This window comes from Passer domesticus, chromosome 1 (genome assembly GCF_036417665.1).
Source record: "Passer domesticus isolate bPasDom1 chromosome 1, bPasDom1.hap1, whole genome shotgun sequence".
NCBI lineage: Eukaryota > Metazoa > Chordata > Aves > Passeriformes > Passeridae > Passer > Passer domesticus.
The window spans coordinates 158,946,257-158,968,489 of NC_087474.1; the positions used below are offsets into that span (position 1 = coordinate 158,946,257).

The 22,233-nt window shown below is 41.4% G+C and overlaps 1 protein-coding gene across 11 annotated transcripts in view; it reads right to left on the reverse strand.

The window, feature by feature from the left end:
* The window catches only part of TSNARE1 (t-SNARE domain containing 1), a 448,830-nt gene that overhangs the window by 155,142 nt on the left and 271,455 nt on the right, over positions 1-22,233 (reverse strand). For all 11 annotated transcript variants that reach the window (XM_064398977.1, XM_064398966.1, XM_064398995.1 and 8 more), the window contains one exon: positions 10,777-10,859. In XM_064398977.1, coding sequence (XP_064255047.1) covers positions 10,777-10,859 — 83 coding nt within the window. The remainder of the gene's footprint in view (positions 1-10,776; positions 10,860-22,233) is intronic.

A 22,233-nucleotide genomic window follows, 5' to 3' on the forward strand; every position in this document is an offset into this window, starting at 1 on the left:
TTCCCATGCCCTCAGTAACTGCCCCGTGCCTCAAAGGGAGTGCCCAGCACCAGAAAGAAGATTAAAGTGCCCTATTCTAATGTGATGGAGACTCACACAAAAAGCCACATTAGGATTAATTAATTTAATAGAGAATTAAATTAATTAAAGCCGCATTAAAGTCAAATTAATTAGAGAATTATTTTCTGAGGAAACTAAAGCATGTGTTCTCAACCCAGGCATAATAAACTGCAATGGGATCTCTCCTGCTCAGTGTGGCTCACTGCCACCCAAGGACAAACATCTGGATATGAGCTGCCCCGTGGGGTCTGGCACATCCACACAGACCTGAGGGATAAGGCACAGGCCACATTTGGGGCTGGTACAGACCCCAAAGTCTGGGGGATCCTGTGGCATCACTGATCCCACCTTCCAGCAGCCATATGAAACCAAAATGCTTCCCAGATCTCTAGTGAGGATGTAGGGCACCTGGGCAACACAGCCAGAGATTAATTCCTGATTTGGATACACCCAAAATTACTTGAGATGGATCCCACCTCATGCATCAGCTGAGCTGTAATAAATTCCATGTTCATGCTCATTGTTCATGGCAAAGAAAAGCAGCACTTGAATTTTCTTCTTCTTGAGATATAAGGAAGCCATGCTGATAGTCACCAAAAATTAGGTTTACTTGTTTCTTCACTAGTTTCAGATCTATTTAAATCTTGCATGGATAGGGAGAAACATGGCCTAGTATTAACAAGATTGCAATCCCTCAAACTAGAGCAAGATTAGCATCCTTATGCTACTCAATATTCAGTAATAAACCCTTTTAAAGGCACAGCTGGGAAGAGTCAGGGAAAGCTTGAAGACTGTGAGTAGAATTTAAGATTTCTCTCCTTAGGAAAAAAATAAACTTACCTTCAAGCTCATGAATTCTCCCCAGTACTATTAAATCAGCAAATGTGATCTGTACAGTGGATAAAGCTCTATTCTCCTTCCCTTAATGTGCCTTTGACACCAGTGAAAGCCTGAAGTTACAGATTATTCCCTTTTCTTTAAACTCTTAACCAAAAAAAATGTTTCAGAAAAAAAGATAATATCCACTGGGACGGACTCTAAAGAGGAAAGATAAATACAAATAGAGTTTATTTTACTTTTTATATGCTTCAGGTCTGTGTAAGAAAAATGTCTTCTTCAGTAAAAAGAACTGAAGAACTGCAAGAATTGTTTCTTGTAAATGGACAGCACTGTTGTCTGTAAAAAGGAAGAATGATACGTTGTGGCTCACTGACAAAACACAAAAAACTATGAAGAATATACCCAAGTCTACTAAAAATGGATCAAATGCAGCACTTTATCATAAAAATCATAATGAATTTTTCACCCACCTTATAAATTGTTTTTCCTAGAGTCATCTTTAAAAAAAAGTAAAAATGAAGTTGTGCTTTATGAAGAGGAACAGGTTCCTGTAGATGTTTCCTAGTCTCCTAAATTCATTCTGCAGAAAACCTTAATCCCTTAATTCCCCAGCAGGGAATTTAAAAATGACTGAATCTTGTCAAAGGCTTGAGCTGACAGTGCTGAACTCATAACAGGGTGTGAGATAGAACAAAATTAAGAGGTATCAGAGCTGGCCATACAAGAACAAGCTTCTCCTATGAATCTTCTAAACAAGGACAATCCTCACATGAGAGAATTGTAGAAAATATTTCTCTGAAGACCAGGAAGTCAAGCGTCTCTTTCAGGAAATCCTTTCTCCTCACAAAGAGAGATATGCAATGACCCTTTCAAAGTGAAAAGAAATCCCAAATTGTCCCACCCTGTACAGAACTCCTTGCCTTTCATTTGTCATTTCAAAATGTTTCCAAGAGCTTTGCGTGTTGCTGAAGTCAGATTTAGAAAGGCTATAATTGACTCTCTTTTCTCCTCTTGAGCACAAGTTGAACTTAACAATTCCCATTCTCCACTTCTGATAGTGCCAGGCCACGACCCCAGAGCTGTGCTACAAAGGTGTCCTACCAGGCCTGTGATTTCTTTCAGGAATATGGAAAACACCTTTGATTAAAGTGCTCCCAGGCTTTGTCAAAATGGAAATAAAAGCAATTTCATTTTCTGCAGCTTTTTTCTCCTTACATATCATTTTCCCTTCATGATCAATGCAGTTATTAAAGCACAACAGGGGAATGAGCATTTACTTTCTCAGCTACTTCCTGACCATTGGAGATGCCCCAGGTTCTTTGCAGCATTTAAACACAGCTAGCACAGGTGAAAGTGATTTGGGGAGGAACAACAGCCTTCCACAGCAGAAGCCAGAAGGGCAGCAGAACTCCCTACTCAGCACAAAAGGATACTAAACATTAGTTTTTAGGCAAAGAAGCCAAACTCTCACTCTCTAGTAAAGTGGTTTTTAGGAGTTACTTGCCTCCTGGGCACTGTTCATCACAGAATGAGGTACAATATCCAAGAGAAACAGGATGAACCATCTTCCAGAGGCATGGGAAAGGAAACTTAGCCTGTTTTCTTCCAGCTGCCTAAATTTTAAGTACTAAGTCTGATGAGATGACACTGCACTGACTGCAGATCCCTTAAACTGTCCCTATGGAAAGATGGACTGTTAACACTGGTGCTCATCAAGTAAATCAAGTTAAAAATCAAGACACAGAAACTGGAATATAAATCCCCATAGTAGAATTCAACTATTAGTTTCACTGTGGCTTTGAAAACCAATGTGGCATCTTTTAGAATCACCCAATGGTTTGGGTTGGACTTCAAAGATCATCTCCTTCCAAACTCCCCATCATGGGGACACCTTCCACCATCCCAGGTTGCTCCAAGCCCCATCCAACCTGGCCTTGAACACTTCCAGGGATGGGACAGCCACAGCTTCTCTGGGTGATTCTTCACTCTCCTAGTGAAGAATTTCATCTTTGTATCTAACAGAAGTTGACCCTTTGTCAGTTTAAAGCCATTGCCCCTTGTCCTCCCACTCCAGGCGCTTCTTAAAATTCCCACTCCATGTTTTCTGTCCATTCCCTTTAGGCACTGGAAGGGGTTCTAAGATCTCCCCAGACCCTTCTCTTCTCCAGGCTGGACACCCCCAGCTGTCCCTGGCTGGCCCCAAAGAGCAAAGGGTCTCCAACCCTCTGAGCATCTTTGTGGCCTCCTCTGACTCACAGACACTTCAGTAACTTTACATTAAATACTTGAGGAATGGTGACACTGCCTGGAGGGTGTCCCTGCACCCGACAGGAAAACTGAGCAGGAGAACACTGCTGCCTGCGTGTGCACATTTTCAGCAGAGGTTTCCAGTGCAAACACTGACCAAGCTTGACCATTTTGCTGCTTGATGAGATGTGACAAGCTCACAGCCCAGTGCAATAACACTTCAGGCTACACAGCTGGGACTCAAGGATACTTAAATTCTGTTCCTCATTTCCATGGATCCCAGTTAGGTATGCATCTCCAGTGATAATATTCCTAACTCCTTGGTATCTCTAGCCCATTAAGAGGTAAGTTTAATATAATTTCTCAAAGCTTTGACCTTTGAGCAGGGCAATTTATTATATGTGCTGCCACTGGGCACAAAGAGGAGTCTAAGTGTGGTTTTCCAGTCAGTAACCAAGGATTTCCATTCACTCCTCTGTTAAATGAGGCCATTAGAGAAATGTAACTCACTAGTTTATGCTGCTGCTAGCAAGGGAAAATTGCTTTTTAATCTCTGACCCCTCAAAATGAAATTGTACCCTGGAAAGAGATTCTGTTAAACAAATGAATTAGAAAAACAAAGGACAGTCTGTGATTTCCTTCTGCCATCTCTGACTTGTCACAGATCAGACATGTTCAGAGCTTTCAAAGAGAAAATTCTTGCCTTTGAAATATGGAATGTAGACCACCACAATCAGTGTAACTGATATTCTCAAAATAAGAATATTCTTGACTTGGAACAGCCCCAGAGCTGCATTCCACCAAGCTGAACAGTCAGTAAAATCTGTCCTACCTACTCATCCTCTCACCAGAGAAAACAGATTGATCACCAATGGCTCAGCACTAAACTTGCTCCCAAGTCTTTCATATCACACCAAGAATGGTTTGGGTCAGGAGGAACCTTAAAGATCATCACCCAGTTCCAAACCCCTGCCATGGCAGGGGCATTTTCCACCATCCTAGGTTGCTCCAAGCCACATCCAACCTGGCCTGGAACATTTCCAGGGGTGGGGCAGTTTCTCTGGGTACCTCGTGCCAGGGCCTCACCACCCTCACAGGGAAGAATTTCTTCCTAATACCCAATCTAAACATGCAATCTGTCAGTTTAAAGCCATTCCCCATTGTCTTATCACTCTGCCCTTGTACAAGTTCCACTCCAGATTTGTTGTATCCCCCTCCAGGTAGCTCAAAGGCCACAATAAGTTTACCCTGGAATCCTCTCTTCTCCAGGCTGAACAATCACAATTCTCTCAGCCTTTCCTCACAGGAGAGATGCTCCATCCCTCAAATCATGTTCATGGCCTCCCCTTATTCCTTCCCTTCTCCACTCATGCCCTTTCCACTTCCTTCTTGAATGGTTTTTGTTTAAATAAAAAATGAGCTCATGGTGGATAATTTTTTTTCTCCTAAAAATTTCAGTTGGTGTTTTATAATCCAGGGAAGAAAAAACAACAAACTCAAGTACTACCTGGATCAGGCATCTCCCCCTTTTAGATGTTACAAATGAAGAGATGATCTGCTGTGATTAGAAACAGCCTGAACATTTTTACTTTTACACACAGGAACACATGACATCCAAAAGCTCTAAACAACCCCTTTCTTAATAAATATTTGATTACACAGATCCATTATTTACAGAAAACAAAGAGAGTTTTAAATAAATGTTGTGGCTCAGACCTTGCTGAGGTTAAGTTGCTGGATTCACACAGTTCATTTATCACACAGACTGCCGCTGACTCGAACACCACTTCCCACAGAAAGCAGCTGTTTTCTAAATGGCTGCATTAAAATACAATAAAAAAGCAGGCAAAGGCAGAAGCTGCTTCAAAATGAAGCACTCTACAATCTGAAAACTCAGCCTGCTGTTTATTGGGAGCCAGTGAGCAAGGAAAAAAGGAGGCAGAAGTTTTATTCCAACCAGCTGCTGGTGGTGAAGGGTCTAGAGCACGAGTCTGATTGATGCCTTCTGAAGGCTGACCTAGCACAGAGACTGGACAGAGTTAAAGAATAAAGTAGGGATTTATTAAAAGGCCTCAATAGATCCACCTTGAGCAGCACAAGAGCTCAGACAGGGCTACACCCAGGATGAACCCAAAATGGTCACAAAATGCATGATTGGTCATGGTCTCACACTTTTATAGGTTTTGGTCCATTTGCATAAATGTCCAATTACAGCTCCAGCCCATGAAGTCCCATCCTTCTTGTTTTTCTCTCTTCATTCTGCTTGTTTATGCTCTTGGGCCTGAAATTTGAATCATTTGTCCTTGGTCCCCAGTTAGGAAGGTATTGTTTTTTCTCCCTGCTCTGTGCAGAGAGCTCACCATCCCCTAATATGAAGCTCAGAAGTACACACTAAAGCAGTACAGAATCTGAAAAATATAAAAGCTAAAACCTGAGGTATCATGATGAGCAGCTGGGGGAGATGGGGGAGCTCAGCCTGGAGAAAAGGAGGCTCAGGGAGAACCTTCTTACGCTCTACAGCTTCCCTGAAAGGAAGGGGTAGCAAGGTGGGGGTCATCTCTTCTCCCAGATAAAAAGCGACAGGTTAAGGGAAAATGGCCTCAATTTGCATCAAGACAATCCAACCACGCTGGTCCCCCATGGCTTTGCAGTTTCTGGATGACTGCTGCACAGGTTAGGGTGCAATCATGGTGCCAGTTCGCTCTTAAATATAAAACTAAGATTAAAATTATTTAGTAGCAGCAAAAGATAAGGTCTTAGAGCATATCCACAGTGAAGAGGAAGAGATGATCTTCATTGTCACAATTTTTCTAAGCAACAAGTGCTTTGAGGGACTACCATGCCAAAAAATTTCAATGACTCTGAGAAGGTGATTTTTGAAACTCAAATTTTCTTTTGTTGTTAAAATACCAATGAGTTATTTGAGTAAATGTTGAAGACAGCCCCTTATCAGTGGTCCCAAGGCAATAAGATCTCTGCAAATATCACAGATTTATGAGGTTTTTTTTCCTCAGAGCTGCAGCCTTCAAAGTGCCCCTCTGTGTGCCCATGAAAGCCAGACCCAGGAATGGCTTTGTTACTGGAAAAAACCCTCATTGTTCTTAGACTACACAAGTGGGTCACTGAACTGCTGTTTGCCTTTGCAGAGCCAGTGAATCCAAATTAGCTTGACTTCCACAGAGGATATAGGGAAAGAAAGCAACCAGCATGAATCAGAGCAACACAAGCAGCTCTTCCAAAACAAATTGGCTTCAGCAGTCAGCACACAGAGTCCTTCAGTCAGTGAGGCCAAGCCGAACTTAGGCCAAACTTTGGATGAGAAAAAAAGAGCAACTGGTTTAATGTGTACCCCTGGATTCTGAGTTGGTTTCTTCTCCTTCCTCTCAACCCATCTGCAGGAAGCTCTGAGCAAAGTGAGCAAAGTAAAAGTGCACATGTCCATGCAGTCATCCCTTTAGTGTGATGTCCAGCCCACCTAACCTAACCTCAAGGGCAGGTTGGGTGTCTAGATATTCCCTTTTTCCCAATAAGTGACAGGTGATAGGCATGGGATTAATTTTCCTGGCATCATGATTGCACTACAAAGGAATATTTGTAGCATAATTGATATAATCTCAATTTATATTTGTATATAAATTTGTATATATTTGTAATATATTGCTATAATCTCAATTTAATGGCCAAAGGAGAGAACAAACTTGTCCTAAGAGGCGGCCAGCAGACCTAACTATGTCACACATCTCCTGTGAGATGAGACAAGATGTGCTGAAAGCAATTCATCCTCATGTGTCATGGAAAGGAGGTTTAGACACCTAAACACACATCACCACCAAAACCACTCATAGCTGGTCCAATAAATCCCTCTTTTCCAGAGAGCAGTTTGACCCAAGTTAAAATTGGTGTTTTGAGATGGCTAGGATGAATCATTTTCTCTGGGGTTAGGGAAAAGGAAATTTTAAGAGGCAAATCTGGGCTGTTGGTATTAATAGCAGGAATCATCATTCCTGATCAAGGCCCAAGAGAAATGTGACCCTCACTGAAAACAAAGGCACTGAAGCAAGACCAGTGCAGGAGAGAACTTCTACTGGCTTCTCCCTGCCATATTTGTTTGCCTCTCAGTCATTTTTTAAATTCAGATTTTCTACTGAAAGATAAAAAGGTAAAATTGTCGCATTTCTGTGAGCAACAGGGTTTTCATATAGAAAAAAGGCCTCCTTTTTTTAGCAATATTCAACTCTTATTGCTTTCATCTGCGTTTTGACCCTGTGTGTTCCCACAGATAATGCACTGAGACAGCTTAACTGTGACTTGTAGTAAAAATAAGTTTAGGCAGAAACAATTATTTTCCAATTATAATTTAAAATGAAAGAAAATAATCTGCTGATATAGATATAGATAGATATAGGCAGATATAGATTAGATATAGATATTCCAAAGCTCTGACAGCTCCCACTGATCTTTTAGAGTTTAGATCACATGAGAATTTACTGAGTAATAAAACACTGCTGTTAGCACACATATCTCAAGAGGAAGGAGCACCTTACCAAATTTAAAATGCAGACAAAGGAGCTCATCATGAAGATATTTACTTTTTTTTTTATTTTTAACATTTCTATCATTTCAAGGAATCTAAATGTCTTTTTTGTAGTAGCTAAGTAAAAATTATTTACTGGTTCTTTGTTATGTTAATGTGCAGGTTGGGACTGGTTCTCCAAGCTGTATTGTTGAAGTGACTGCGTGGGTTACATGCAAATATTGTGCTAAATAACCAGCCACTGAATCATTATTCCTGACAGAAATCCCTCCATTAAGTTCCACAGAAGGTCTTAAACTCAAATGTTTCAGTGGTGTTGACATTTCTGATTTCTGTATTTATGTATACATTTGTTGGTAGACTAATAAAAACACTACACTGACTAATAAAAATACTGCATACACACACACACACACATTTATATACATATAAACAGCAATAAATAACAAATGTTTGTAAGCCAGCCTGCATTTACAGGATAATCACACTGTAACATAAGTAACAAGAAAACATACTCATGAATTAGCAGTTTAACATAAGAAGGAAAACTGCTCAGTGAGATTTAAGAAACATTTTGTGCCTTTGGTCCCCGAGCAGCACAGATGAGCAGAGATGGAATTTGGAGCATGTAAAGCTCTGTCAGGTCCCCTAAAAGCAGCTCACCCACAGGGACATCTGGCTGATCGCTCTCCCAAACCCATCCCAGATATTTCCAAAACATCCAAAGCCAGGTAAAACACCAGGAAGGACGAGCTCCACTCACACTGCATTATCCAAATGTATGCAAGGAGCACCAGCCTTTCTCCCTACAGCAACCCTGAGGGATGGGGCACCAGGGACCGTGTCCCTTTGGGTGTAAGAAGAGCAGATTTTGTGGCACTCACGCAACTTGACCAGCCCCAGGCTAGCAGTGGAAGTGACAAAAACATCACCTCATTTTCTGTTCATGGTGACAGACAGTGAGCTGGGCTTAAGTTGGAGCCCTGGTTGCTGAGGATTTTAGATTTTCTGTGCTGGCAGGCACTGACCTCCAAGAGAACACTGCATTTGACCTGAGGTCGTGGAGAAAGCTTCCAAAATTGAATGACAGAATTGAGATTATGGGTGTGGAGTTTGGGTACAAGTGTGCAATATCACATGGTGGAAAACTTACAGTTTAAGGTTTTAGAATATAGTAATATATATAAAGCAGGATGGAGGTTTTAAGGATGAGGCTGGTCCCTCTTCTTCACCTTCTCCATGGGTTTGGGTGGTTTTGTGTAATTGGATAAAAAAGTCTGCATTTCAGGCAACAGGTGGTTGGTTATTGGGTTAAAAGTAAAAATAATTTAGGTGCCATTTCCTAATTTGACAGTTTATCCTTAAAAGGCCTTGTAGAAAGAGGGATAGGTCTCCATTTTCAGTTTGTTAAAGTGCTGTAGAACTCAGGGTTTGTGAGACTGTAACATAAAAAAGAACTAATAAACATCTGAGTCTGATCAAGAAATACTGTCTCATGCATTAAATCCCAGACCTGGCAATAAAGAAGCAAAGACTCCACAGGTTTACACATATTTTTCTGGTGATCCACATCCAGTAGGGCACAGAACAGTTCCCTGTGCTCCACAGGAGATCTGGATTGCACATTTCCTTTAGCAGCCAAAGTTTTGTAAGTGATATTTGTCATTATGGTCTTGTTTCAAGTGCAAGAGAGACTCTGTTTGCTCATGTACACCAATCAGTTCATATTTATGCCCTTGGCAGGGGTTGCCTCGCTAAGACTGGCTTTATCTTTATCCTGATGAACATATCTGAAGGAAAAAGGGCTTCCTGTCTGGGCAGGCTATTTCAGCAGCTCCTGCTGGCTGAAGAAAGCAGAGCCTTTAGACTGTGCTGCATTCATTTTCTGCCTGACTCCTCTTTGACCTTCTTAGCCAAAGTCATCATTAACTCATTTGCAGCTTTGCAATCAGCTCTACAGTCAGGTCAAGTATTAAATCCATTCCAGTTTCATTTTAGAGTTCATGTAACAAGTTATTTTCAAAGTGAATGCAGGATTACATGCAGGATGGCACACATTACCTTAAATATATATACATTAAAAATCAACATATAGCTGAATACAGCGCTTATTTTCTGCAATATCAAAGTTCTACAAAACTCACTCTTATTACCCAAAATTGGGACAATGTGTTTCACTAGGAAATGAGCTGTAGATAATTTTAAATTCATGTCACTCCATTGCATCAGAGTAGAATTCCTGTGAGTCTTTCTCCTCTGGTCTGGAGGTTTATGCCAGAGCTTCCGAGTTCACTGTGTCCAAGGACAACTAACAGGCACCATGTGCTTTCAGGGACCTCAGCTACATTTTGTCCAAAATCCAGACACATTAAAATCACCAATTTATGTTTGAGGGAAAAAAAAGAAAACTAGCAGGTTTTTCTTCTGTTTGTCACAATGCAATTGATAACAATTTTTTGATTGTTCATTCCCCCACCCCCTTTCACCTCCCTAGAAAGTACTAACTATAACCATCAAAGAGTTCTTTCTGGGCAAGCTGTTTTCAAAAAGATTAATGTTTGTGTGCGTGTCTGTGTGTGTGTTCTATTCTTCCTCCAATGAAGGAAAAAACCCCCATTCACAAAAAAATCCTTCAAATTGCTTTTGCAAAGTGCTGAAAACCACCACCACAGCCATCATTCACCAACCACATCATGTTGTTTGACAATTCAAGTTGCTTTCTTAAAGTACTGTTGCCTGATTATAGGCAAACACACCAAACAGAAGCACATATGCACTTAAATGATGTGCTTTTTATGGTGTCTTTCCAAGAACAACAGTAGCTAATTGTTGACTTTCCTACTGGGAAATGTCTGTTTAATATGCAGATTTCTTAATGACTACTCTAAAGCAAATTGTCTGTGCTATGGTAATCTAATCATATACCTATCTATATTTTTATATATAAAATAGTTCAGTTCCTACTTAGAATATGCTTTATCATCTTTCCAGGTAGCACAAATCCGTGTGCCCAGTGCTTCACAGCTGCCAGGTGTTTTGTTTATTGTAAATACTATCACTGAAAACATTTATAGGGTCTTTTTAGTCACACTTACTTGGTGCTGACTTGCTTTTGCCAACTGCTCATTGGCTGATTCTACGTTGGAAGAGGAGGCCTCAATGTTGGCTTCAATGCTATCTGCAAATTAAAAGAAGATAATTACAGGATTAAAAAAAAAAAAAAAAAAAAGGTTTTACACCAACAGCAATTCAGCAATTTGCTCATGGGCATAAAGAGAGGAGCAGCCTCTTGTTTGTGACCTGTATTACTGCAGGGAAGTAGGACCAGCACCCATTTTGATGAACATCCAACCCATCAGTCAGTCAGGATGACTGACAGCTCTCCTCTGACAGGATGGAGGTGCCTCTCATCCCATTCCTTCTGAAATCAATGGGAAGAGTGACAGGGAATTCAACAGAAAGTGGCTCAAGACTTACAAATTTACTGGATTAAATTACAGAAGGGACTTGGCACCTGAAATTATCTCGTTATTAGAGTTCAGGGATAAGATTCACTCGGGTCCATGTGGGTTATGGACCATGCCAGGTGTCTGCTCTTGATCAAATCATCTCAGACAATACCATGGAGAGCAAATCCATAGTGTGCAATTCCTCCCACTCTCCTAGTCAGGAGGTGATCAGATCAAACAAACCACAAGCCAAACTCCTGGACCAAATTTCCAGTGGGGGTCTGTAAAAAAATGGCTCAGATTGAGAAAAATTGCTGGAATCTACAATGAAATGAGAAGAATCTCACCCTACTTTGCTGTGTTTGGCACTGGAGGAAGCCTGGATCAACCAGAAGGAATCAAAATGAGACTGGAAAATAAAGATTATCAGCTATCCATCACAACTGGGTCCCTACTTCCATCAAAATCAAATGTTAACTTTGACTCCTGACTGTGCTTAGAAAGCAAGACAGCTATGGTATAAAATCTGCAAAAAAGGTTTTGTTTTTCCACCAGCAATCTTGGAAATCTGAACCCCCAAGAGATGTGCAGCCAATAATTTCTGCTCACAGTGGAAGACGATGTGCCCTTGGTCTGTTTCTTGATCAAATGGGTGGTTTTGAGCACAAAATACACCACAGAGTGTATGAACTCAATCAGGAGAACTCAGCCTCAGGTGGAAATTGGAGAACAAAGTTCCAGGGATTTCTCTAATCCTTAATAAAACCAATGGAAATTCTTCAATTATTAGCATAAAGAGTTGGATTAAGACACACCACAAAAGACTAAAGTAATTTATTCTTTAAGGTTCTAAAGGAAAGAACAGGAATTAATCTTGCCACTTGTGTGGTGGACAAAGAAAATGAGGGTTTGCAGATAATTTGTGGAAATTTGCTTGCATTCACATTTTGCCATTTTTAAATGAAACTGTGTTAAAGTCTGTTAAGGTAATTATGCACTTATAACTCAAAATAAAATACATTTTTAGAAAAGCAAAGAAAAGGAAAGAAAAAACCCATAAACAAAAGAGAAAAAGAGCAAAACCCCAAGTGCCTAATCAGTGTCACAGAACCTGGTCATGTATAAAGCTCCTTGGGATCTTAGTGCAGACACCCTCCACTGCTCAACATCTCTTAAAGGCTGATTGGCCTCAGAAAATGAATCATTTAGGCAGAGAGGAGCTACAGAGGAGAAATGTATTAAATATCTCCTTCTAAAACAAGAGTAATCTGTCTGCACTTCTCCTGGGGAAGAAGGAAATCATAGAAGCAGCTTAATTTAGCTGCCTTAAAAGGCCCTCCAGAGGAACCCAACGCTTTCCTCTGCCCGCAGGGAGGCCTGAGGAGATTTGCCTTTGTTAGATAAAATTAAACACTGTGCACACTCCCTTAGTGCTCCCTGGAATGGAGGATCCACACCTCAGGCACAGCTTTTGAGAACATCATCTCTGTTTTTCCCAGCACAGGCTTTCCCAGGTAAGAAGGACGTGCTCCATGTCCTGGGTGAGTTGATGGCAAGTCACAGAGGGAGCTTGGCCTTGGTGGAACTGTTTCTGCTCATTCCTTCTGCCAGTGGGGGAATACCAGCCTTGGAATAAGTAAAGCTCCCATTTAAATCCTATTTTTTGAAGCAACTTGTGATCCTGAGGCACAGGGGAAGAACAAAGACAAACAAAAAACTCCACAAACCAGCTCTAAAACTCTACAGTAATGAGACATAAATATGTAAAGCAATTTAACCAGGTATTTCTGCTGATTGACACAGGGAAGCAAGGAGAGGAAAGAGAATTTGGCTCAAACCACAAAGAAGTAAGCAATAATTCAATGATGTTGATAAGTCAGTGATGAATATGTCACTGAGAGACATTTCTTTGTGAATCTTTGCTGAACAAGTGGTGGTTCACAGCCTCACCCTGGCCACTTTCAGGCTTCTTCCCAAGGTAGGCTGAAAAAAAAACCTGCTAGAGGGATCTGCCTTTTCCTTTCTCTTTGGCATGAAGGGACAGTGAGTTTGTTCCCAAACAGATGAAATAATCCAGCCCTGGGTCCAGAATTTCTCAAAGAAACTGAATGCCACAACAGCTTTCTGCCTTCAGACTCTGGTGATAAATTTATTGTGCAATTTGAGAACAAAAATCCCAAGGGGATGCAGTCGACATTTTGATAAACTCAGGGATAGGGCTGCACCAAAGCAGATGGTGTTTGCAACCAAATATATCAGACAATTAGGAAAATATTTATATTTTTTCATCTAAAATGCAGTTTTGCAATAGCAGTAGTGGAGATGACAGAACTAGCCAGGCTTTAGATTCAATTTTATGATTTTATGACACATTTATCACGCAGAAATGGAAATAATGATGACCCCAAGAGGTATCTTTCAATTTCAGCTATTTATCTGTGTTCCTGAGATCAAGCCCTTCTAATGACCAACAGGAGTCTTATATGGGAAATTATTGGATTGACAGTGGCTGGAGTGGGGGTTTTGCCCTAATCTTTCAAGGAATCACTCACATGACCTGAATTTTTACAGCAGCAACAATGGATTGGTTTCACAAGGCAGAATTTCAGCTAAACCACTTGAAAGACAGGAAAGTGAGCTTGTGAATGAGAATTTTTAAATGCTCCCCCTTGGCAGTAACCAAAATGGGTCCTTTCAGGTTTTCATAGTATGCTTTTATTTTTAGCACTTTAATAAGCTTAACCCTCTTTATGGCTACAACTTCTGGCTAAAAATAATCAATATAGCATACTGAGAGGCACAATAAAAAGAAGGCGGCAAAAAAAAAAGAAAAAAAAGGAGTATTTTGGTAATGCATAGAGGTTTCTTTCCTAATTAAAAGCCAAGTTTGGAGGGAAATTGCTTTCAGCATGAAAATGAATTTTGCCCATTTGAATTGCCATGTACTTGGAAAGTTTTAAGTGAGTGTCATTCCACGAACAAAAGCCCTGAGGCTTAGTGAAGACAGAACTGTAGATGTTAAAGGGAAGGAAAACTATGACAATTCTTCCAGAGCAAAGTTTAAAATGGCTCAGGGTTAGTAATTTGCAAACTTCAATGTAAACATCAAGTTACAAATTCTGCACACGAGAAGATTTATAAAATAATCGTGCTCATATGTTAAATTCAGGCTAAATGGGTCACACTGGCTTAGATTGGTGCAAGAAAATACAATTTTCAGCACTGTGAGTCATCAGGAGCTGTGGTGATTGCTTCCCAAAAAGGCAGATAGAACTTACCTTCCCATCTGATTTTAGCAGGGCTCTATTTCTTCCTCACAACACATCACAGTCCTCAGAGGCAAAGACTGAGGCACTGAACAACCACTCAGCACCATTTTCCAGGCAGGCCTGGAAAGAGTATTTAAAGTACCCGAAAATGTCATAACCAGCTCTTCCTGTTGGTTTTCTGCAGCCAACAGCCCAGACCCCTTGGTCTGAATGAATAAAAGTGGCTACAGGGCAACGACCAAACACCATCATAAATTCACAGCACTTTTTCTCCTGAATGATTTATGCTGTCCTTGAAATGCATCTTGGAAATGTCAAGTGTCTGCTGCATATGGATGTGCTGAAAAATGGTACTGCCCTGCCAGAGGTTTGCCATGCCTGCCAGGATGCATCTCCCAGGGATTTAAAATTCAAATGTTTTCCTGTGTGTATTTGTTGGAAAACAACACGTCCTGTCAGAGAATGAGGCACCTCCTATCACCTGCTCGGTGCTAAATGGCAGAGTGCAGAAATAATATCACTTTGGCATCTGCAAAGCAATTTACTGTTCTTTCTTACAGGGAGAAGTGCCCTCAAACTCCTGATGTTTGCCACAGAAGAAGGGTGAGCATATGAAGAGTGTCCTGAGGGTGCATGTCCTGGACCCAGTGACCACTGCACACTCTCAGTCACCCATCCAAGGGCTCCTTAATTCCCATATAATGCTCTCAGTTGGCCTGGGATAATCAATCAAAGGTTCTACCTTTAAACCCTTAAATATGTGAGGATATTATATCACAACTACAGACCTGATTAATTTGTTTTCCCAATTTTCTTTCTTTTCTGATTAAAAAAAAGTTATTTTAACATGAGATTTTTTTTTAAGTAATTTAGGGGTGTGTCAGATTTTTTTTATTCCCCACATAATCTCTGAAAGTAATTCACAGGGCAAAACAGCTCAAATGGCTTTGAAGGGGAAATTCCAGAGAGTTGCCTGTAGCACACCCTTTCTTTCCACAGAATCAGAGAATCATGGACTGGTTTGAATTGGAAGGGGCCTTGAAATCATCTTGTTGCAAACCCCTGCCATGGGCAGGGACACCTTCCACTGTTTCAGGTTTCTCCAAGCTCTGTCCAACCTGGCCTAGAACTCTTCCAGGGATGGGGAGTCCATAACTTCTCTGGGCAACCTTTTCCTTGTGATTTACACTCAATAAATTTTTTAAAATTCTGTACGACATCCAAGTTAAAGAAAAATAAAATATGTTTCTTTAAATTAAAAAAAAAAGAAGACCAAGTTTTTTCCAAATCCAGCTTGTGAATTAAAACAGTTTGAATAAATCCCTTCATTTAATTTGTGTGCAGCATTTTTCAGAATTCTGTTTTTGTCTGTAATTAACACAAAACTCACTTTCCATCACACAGCTGAGTTATCAAGCCCTGTTGCTGATGGAAGAAGTTTCAGTCTGCGTTTGTCACCAGAATAACAAGGTTGGTAGGGCTGTGGATTCATAGAAATAAAAATATTTTATTTCTTCTTGCTGTCTTGAAAAGATCATATATTTTACCTACCAAGTAAGGTCACTGATATTTACAACTTGCTTGACCTCTTTTGCTTTACATGGCTCGTTTGATTTACTTAAACTGCTCAAACCACGTTTCCCAAACAGTCTGGCAGAGAATTGCACCTCCCAGCAGAAATAAACCACCCACCTGAGCAGCTTCTGCCTTTCTGACATTTACTGCTCAATTGCAGCATTATTAGAAACTGAGACCATGGCAGTTCCAACTTCCCAAAAACTGCTCTGGATAAATGGATGTGAGAAGAATCCTACGGGTGGCAATAAACCTCGTGGAAGGAAGAGCCTTGCTTCTTGTACAAAATTAGCTGGCTCATTAACTGTAATTATAGCAGCCCAATCACATTATGAGGGTCAAACACAGAAATAAACACAGCAGACAAATCTTTAGGCGTTAGGAAATTTGCAAGTGTAGAGTTGCCCATCACTCTTCTCCTTGTAAACCAGCACAGGCTGTCTTACCAGCACTGCCAGCATGAGAGCTGAGTGTGAGAGTCCCCATCCAAGGGATAACACAAAAATCACAGTCAGAGAGAGCAGGAGCAGGAGAGAAGCACAAAAGCTCATTCCATTTTTGTGTGGCTTGTTATCTCGAGTAAAATGAGTTGGTCAGAGATCACAGTAGCTCACACGTGGCTCCAACAACTTTGTCACAGCAGAGGTCACCCAGCAGTGCCTCACAGGAGACTGAGGCTGTCCAGCCCTGTCCAGAGAGCTGCCAGTGGAGGCCACCCCTGCTGCAGCCCAGATAAACAGGGAAAGGTGAGTGGTACAGAACACACCACAGAATCACAGAGTGATTTGGCTTAGAAGATACCTTAGAGACCATCTCATTGTAACCCTCTGCCATGGGACACCTTCCACTAGACCAGGCTGATCAGAGCCCCATCCAACCTGGCCATGAACACTTCCAGGGGTGTGACAGCCACAGCTTCTCTGGGCAACCTGTGCCAGTGACCCACTGACCATGTCCTTCAAATTGTTGCCTACAAGGCAATTAAGGATAATAACACCATAAGGATAATAAAACCATACAATTTCCACAGCTGGGGTGGTTTGCAATAAAGCTTTGTTAGACTTAGCAGAAACACAGCTGATGACAGGGCATATACTGAAAGTGGACAAAGATGTGAGAAGTTGCTTGGGAAGTAAATAGGAAGTGGAATAGATTCAGGAACACTCCACTTCCTTCATGGGCTGTGCTCTGTACTGACACATTAATCTAGGTCTTATCAAGTGTCTGAAAGCAACACAGCCAAGAGAAGATTTCCCAACCCATCAGGAACCAATGAGAACATAAATGTACACATTCCCATAACAGCCTCCTCTGAGATCACTTAGGGATCTTCAGCAAATGAGAGACTTTGCAGGCCACATTCAACTGATCAGAGATATTAAAGCTGTTACATTCAGGTATTTGGGGACTGTTCTCAAGATGGGTTCATTTTCTGCAGATGTCCCAACTGAGGCACATAACTCAGGAGGGTTTAGTTAAGGCTCCAGTTGAATGATTTCCCAGCTCAGTTTGCATTCTGACAGGAGACTCCTGGCTGTGCCATCCAGGCAGTCAGACTGGAGGAGGATGTGCTGATGGGCCCTCTTGACAGTGTTCACATGTCAAACCAGCCTCCAGGTCAGAAAGACCTGATTGGACTTGATTTCACAGGAAAAAATACAACAATGCATTTAAAAAAATCAAATCCCAAACTGAAAAACACTCCCCACATTCCAAAGCTCCCACAATAAGCAACCCATTTGCATTTGTGTAAATACCTTTTCCTTTGAAAGGAGTTTATTGCTATTGTTACATCACTAGGCTATTAGTGACAATGTGGCACTTCAGTGAATTGCATCTTCACTCAAGGGCTGAACACATTGGCCCATCAAGAAATTCCTGCTGACCAAAGGAAAGCAACAGCTGCCATGTCTTTAATTCTTTTTCCAGGTCTCTGGGCTCCAGCCTGACAGATACCAGGCAGAGTTGTTTGTTAAGTGAAGGAAAATCGACTTTAGATCATGTTAAGAATTTTTTTCACCCAGTTATTTTTAGATATAAAAAGTCCAGACTTCAAGACTGAGGTGAAAGCCAAGTAGCACCAACATCTAAGTCTGGATAAGTTTTGGTCTAAAAACGAAGTCTGAGGAAATCTTAAGCTTGACACAGTAGGACATTGATCTGTTCTGAGGAGGCCACCAAGTTAATCAGAGGGATGGAGCACCTCTCCTAAAAGGAAAGGCTGAGACAATTGGAACTGTTCAAACTGGAAGAGAGAAGGGTTTTGGTAATCTAATTGTGGCCTTCAAATGCCTGAAAGGAACCTGCAAGAAAGATGGAGAGAGATTATTTGCAAGAGCCTGGAGCGTCAGGACAGGAGGGAATGGATTAAAACTGAAATAGAGTAGGTTTAGTAGGAAGAAATTCTTCCCTGTGAGGTTGGGGAGGCCCTGGCACAGGTTTCCCAGAGAAGCTGTGGTTTTCCCAAAGAAACCCCTTCCCTCGAATTGTCAAAAGCCAGGCTGGATGTGGCTTGGAGCAGCCAGGGACATTGGAAGAAGTTTCTGCCCATGGCAGGGGGTTGGAAGTCAATCTTTCAGGTCCCTTCCAACCCAAATTCTTCTATAATTCCATGGTTCTTTCAGACAGTGAGATTTGCTGTACACAGATAGATTTGTGTACATTCATTCTGGACAAAGAGGTAGAGAACTAGTAAACTTCCTGTGTTGCTGCTCTTGCAATATTGAAATAAGTGGCCACTGTGCAAGCTTGGGACCTTTTCCCATTTTTGGAGTTGGGAAGGTTGCAGATACACAAAGCTTAGTTCCAGAACTGCTCAAAAGAGTCAGAAATGTGATGTTTTTAAAAGTGTAAAATATTTTCAGAACAATTGTGGGTCTTTCCTTCTGGCTTTGTGAAATGCAATTGAGCTGTAAACAGTGATAGAAGTGGTGGAAGTTGAATTAGAGCAGTTTAGATAAAGGCTGTGGGTTTTGAGTGTTATTCTGGCATAAGTTTCAAGGTTCCATACACAGGTAGCATGGAAAAACAGCTTTTCTAAAACATTGATAATTTTCTTTTGCCATGGGCAAAAAAAAAGGCCACTAACTCCTATTCAGGTCAACTTTCTTCTCACTTACAAGGCAAACAGAAGCCTACAATTGGACAAATATGCACTTGCTTTCATCAGGTTCCAATACAAATATTGGCAGCTATGTTGTTGACAGTTCTTCAGAGGAATTGAGAATTTAAGGATTCTCTTCTCCCTAACAGCAGACACAAAACTGATTCTGTGAAGTTTGCATGCATATCCCAGAACCACCAATCAAAGTACAAGCTTGCACATGTAAAAGAGAGATGCTCATTGCGAAATACTGGGAATGTTTTAGACTTTTGGGGAACCTACAGCTCAGCTGAGTGTCCATCTACACGTATGGAAAGGAGTGATTGTTGCTGTTGCAATCACCTCCAACAGAATTTACTTCTCACAGTGCCAAGCCTTGGATCCTTGGATGCTTTGGCTTTAGAATCCTTCTGCTGCCGTGACAGTAAAATTTATTGGAGATGACACTCTGCTGGCCCTTCAGAGATCTTGACATTTGTACATCAGATCCCCAAAGGTGTCCTCAATGCATGCCAGAATGTCCTGGAATATTTATGCCCTGCTGTGTTTTCCTTCCTGGTGTGGTTGAAATCCCTGTGAGGACCAGAGTCTGCAAAGGTGAGGCTGTTTCTCACTGTTTGTAGAGGGTGTCATCCACTTTGCCTGTCCTCCTTTTAATCCTGACCCTTCATCTTTCCATCAGATTCTCATCCATCCCCAGGCAGCATCCCATGCACTCCAGCTGCTCTCTCTGTGAAGGGCAGATCTTCCTCCTCATTTTCCTACCCTGCCCTTTCTAAAGAGCCTTCATCCCTCCAAGGCAGCACTTCATCATGTTCCCAACAAAACTGCAGCCCTGCAACTTCACAGAGATCTCTTAACACCTCAGGTTTGTTCCTGACACTCTGTGCATTCAGCACATCAGAGTGCTCAGTTCCTGCAGAGGATTTGGGATATTTGTCCATGATGGTGGTGCCTGGTAGGCACTTCCCTGCCCACACCTCATTTTGGTGGCTTTGAGAACCCTTCCTGCCACACCACCCCATGTCCTTTTTCCAGCAGTCCTGTCCTCTGCTCCCACTGCTGGTCTGCTGGTCACACCTTCCCTCTCCCACCATACCAAAATTCTCCTTATGTGCTGGATCCCATCTCTCCAAAGCAGCTGCAAATCCCCACACAGGATCCCATTGAACCCCAAACCATGTCACCAACACCAATTCTACAGCCAATTATGGTTTTCTCCTGTTGGTGTCCTCCTCCTTGCCCTCTTTCCCCTCACCAGCTGCCCATGGGATGAAGCTGCATTAGGATGCTTTTCCCAAGAGCTCCTGCAGGATTCTGTTGGGAAGACTCTGCTGATTCCCACCTAACCCAGGCCATTGTCTTGTTTTGGTTTCAAAGGTTTGGGCTTACTGATATGGAGAGTTATAATTAAATATTTGTATCAAAGAGATGCCATGACCAGGAACTTGGGAACAGAGTTTGTTTGCAGAAGACACAAAACAACAGAGATATCCTCTCCAAAGTCTGCATTCTATTTCTTCCCTGCATGACAGAAATTGCTTTCTCCCCTAGGGAGTGTTATCAGAATGTTCATTAAGGAACTGGCCCACATGCCAGAAAAACTCCCTTTAGATTTTTGTAAGAAGCAAGGGCTGCTCTGCCTGTGCTATGCACAGACCACACAAACTCTCCCCACATTTCTCCCCAGCTCAGGTGATCCAGAGGGGTTTTCTCTGGGAGCATTTTGCTGAGGGGCTCATCTCATATTCCCTGGTTTTGTATTTTCCCTGAGTTTCCTAGACAAGCACAAACAGAGCTTTCATTCTGTGCATGTCAGAGGAATGGACTAAAAAAAAAAAGTAAAACAAGTGCCAAGAGAGCTGTCTCTTGTCATCATGGAATTTTCACTGTGGGGGTTTCTCTTGCCTCCTGATTCTTTATCTCCCTTACTTTTGTGCAATATGAATGTCACAAGATAAACAGTGGGACCCTTCAGCAATTGGTTGGGAAGATACCTCGATTGCCTGTCAGGATTAAAAGATAGTCCTTAAAAAAAATGGAGTGCAAGAGGAACAACAAAAAAAATCACAAAAACCTTATGCTGGCTCAAAGACAAAATGTCCTACTTAGTCTAACAGCTTCTCCCAGGGAAGTTAATACTGGGATGGCTTCTATGCATGGGTAAAGTCTTAAAGTAATAAATATTGCCTTAAGAAAAGGAGTTGTGAGGATCTTGAAGCTAGCTGATGTATGTTGTCATGTCCCTCAAGGCATTAGCATCTGATGTGCTTTTAGAGATGAATCAGGCTCCAAAGTTATCCATGCAAAAAAAATAAGCTTTCAAAACAGCAGCAAGAGGAAAAAAAATAAAAGAAGAAGGAAAAAAACCTCTAAAAAACTGATTTTAAATATAATTTTGATTTTTTTTTTTTTTGCTGGACCTGTGAACCTGAGTGGTGTCTCTCAGAGCGGTGTAGATCACTCCTTTCAGTGTGAGAGGAACTATCTTATGGTAATGGAAACTTGCAGAGATATGAACTTGGCAAAGAAATCCAGAGTGATTAATAAGCAGCAGAGAAGAGTTTCTGCTGTTGAAATCTGCATATGGGTGTCTCAGGACTTGCTCCTGCTCCCAGGAGCACCGAGGAGAATTCCAGCTGAGCCTTTAGGTGAGAAATATCCCCACCAATCCTGCTGCTCTCGAGTTTAGATCCCTCAACCAGCCTTTAGTACAATTAGCTCCCAATTTTGAAAGTGGGCAGTTGTTTTAGAAGTACCACATATTATTATTTCTGAGCACATTTCATGCTCAGAAAAGAGCAATGACAAAGACAAAGGGCAGAGAGAGCTGATCTAAAGTGTCTTCTCCCTCTGTCCACAAGAACTGGTGGCTCCCAGTGATGGGCTGCTCCAAAAGACAGGACTAGGAGTGACTCTCATCTCTTTCCCAGTTTTCTCCATCCAATTTTTTGCTAGTCATTGGTAGCTGCAGAACAATAGGAGATCAACTAATGGGCAGAAACTTCAGACTTTATATGAGTACATCTTGATGTCATGTAAATTTAATTAGACGCACCCTGCTATGTGGAATGAAAATTCTATTTGGAAACAAAAAGCTCCTTAATTTTCTCTAATTTCATCAATAATCATCATAATAATTTCCACTACTATTGT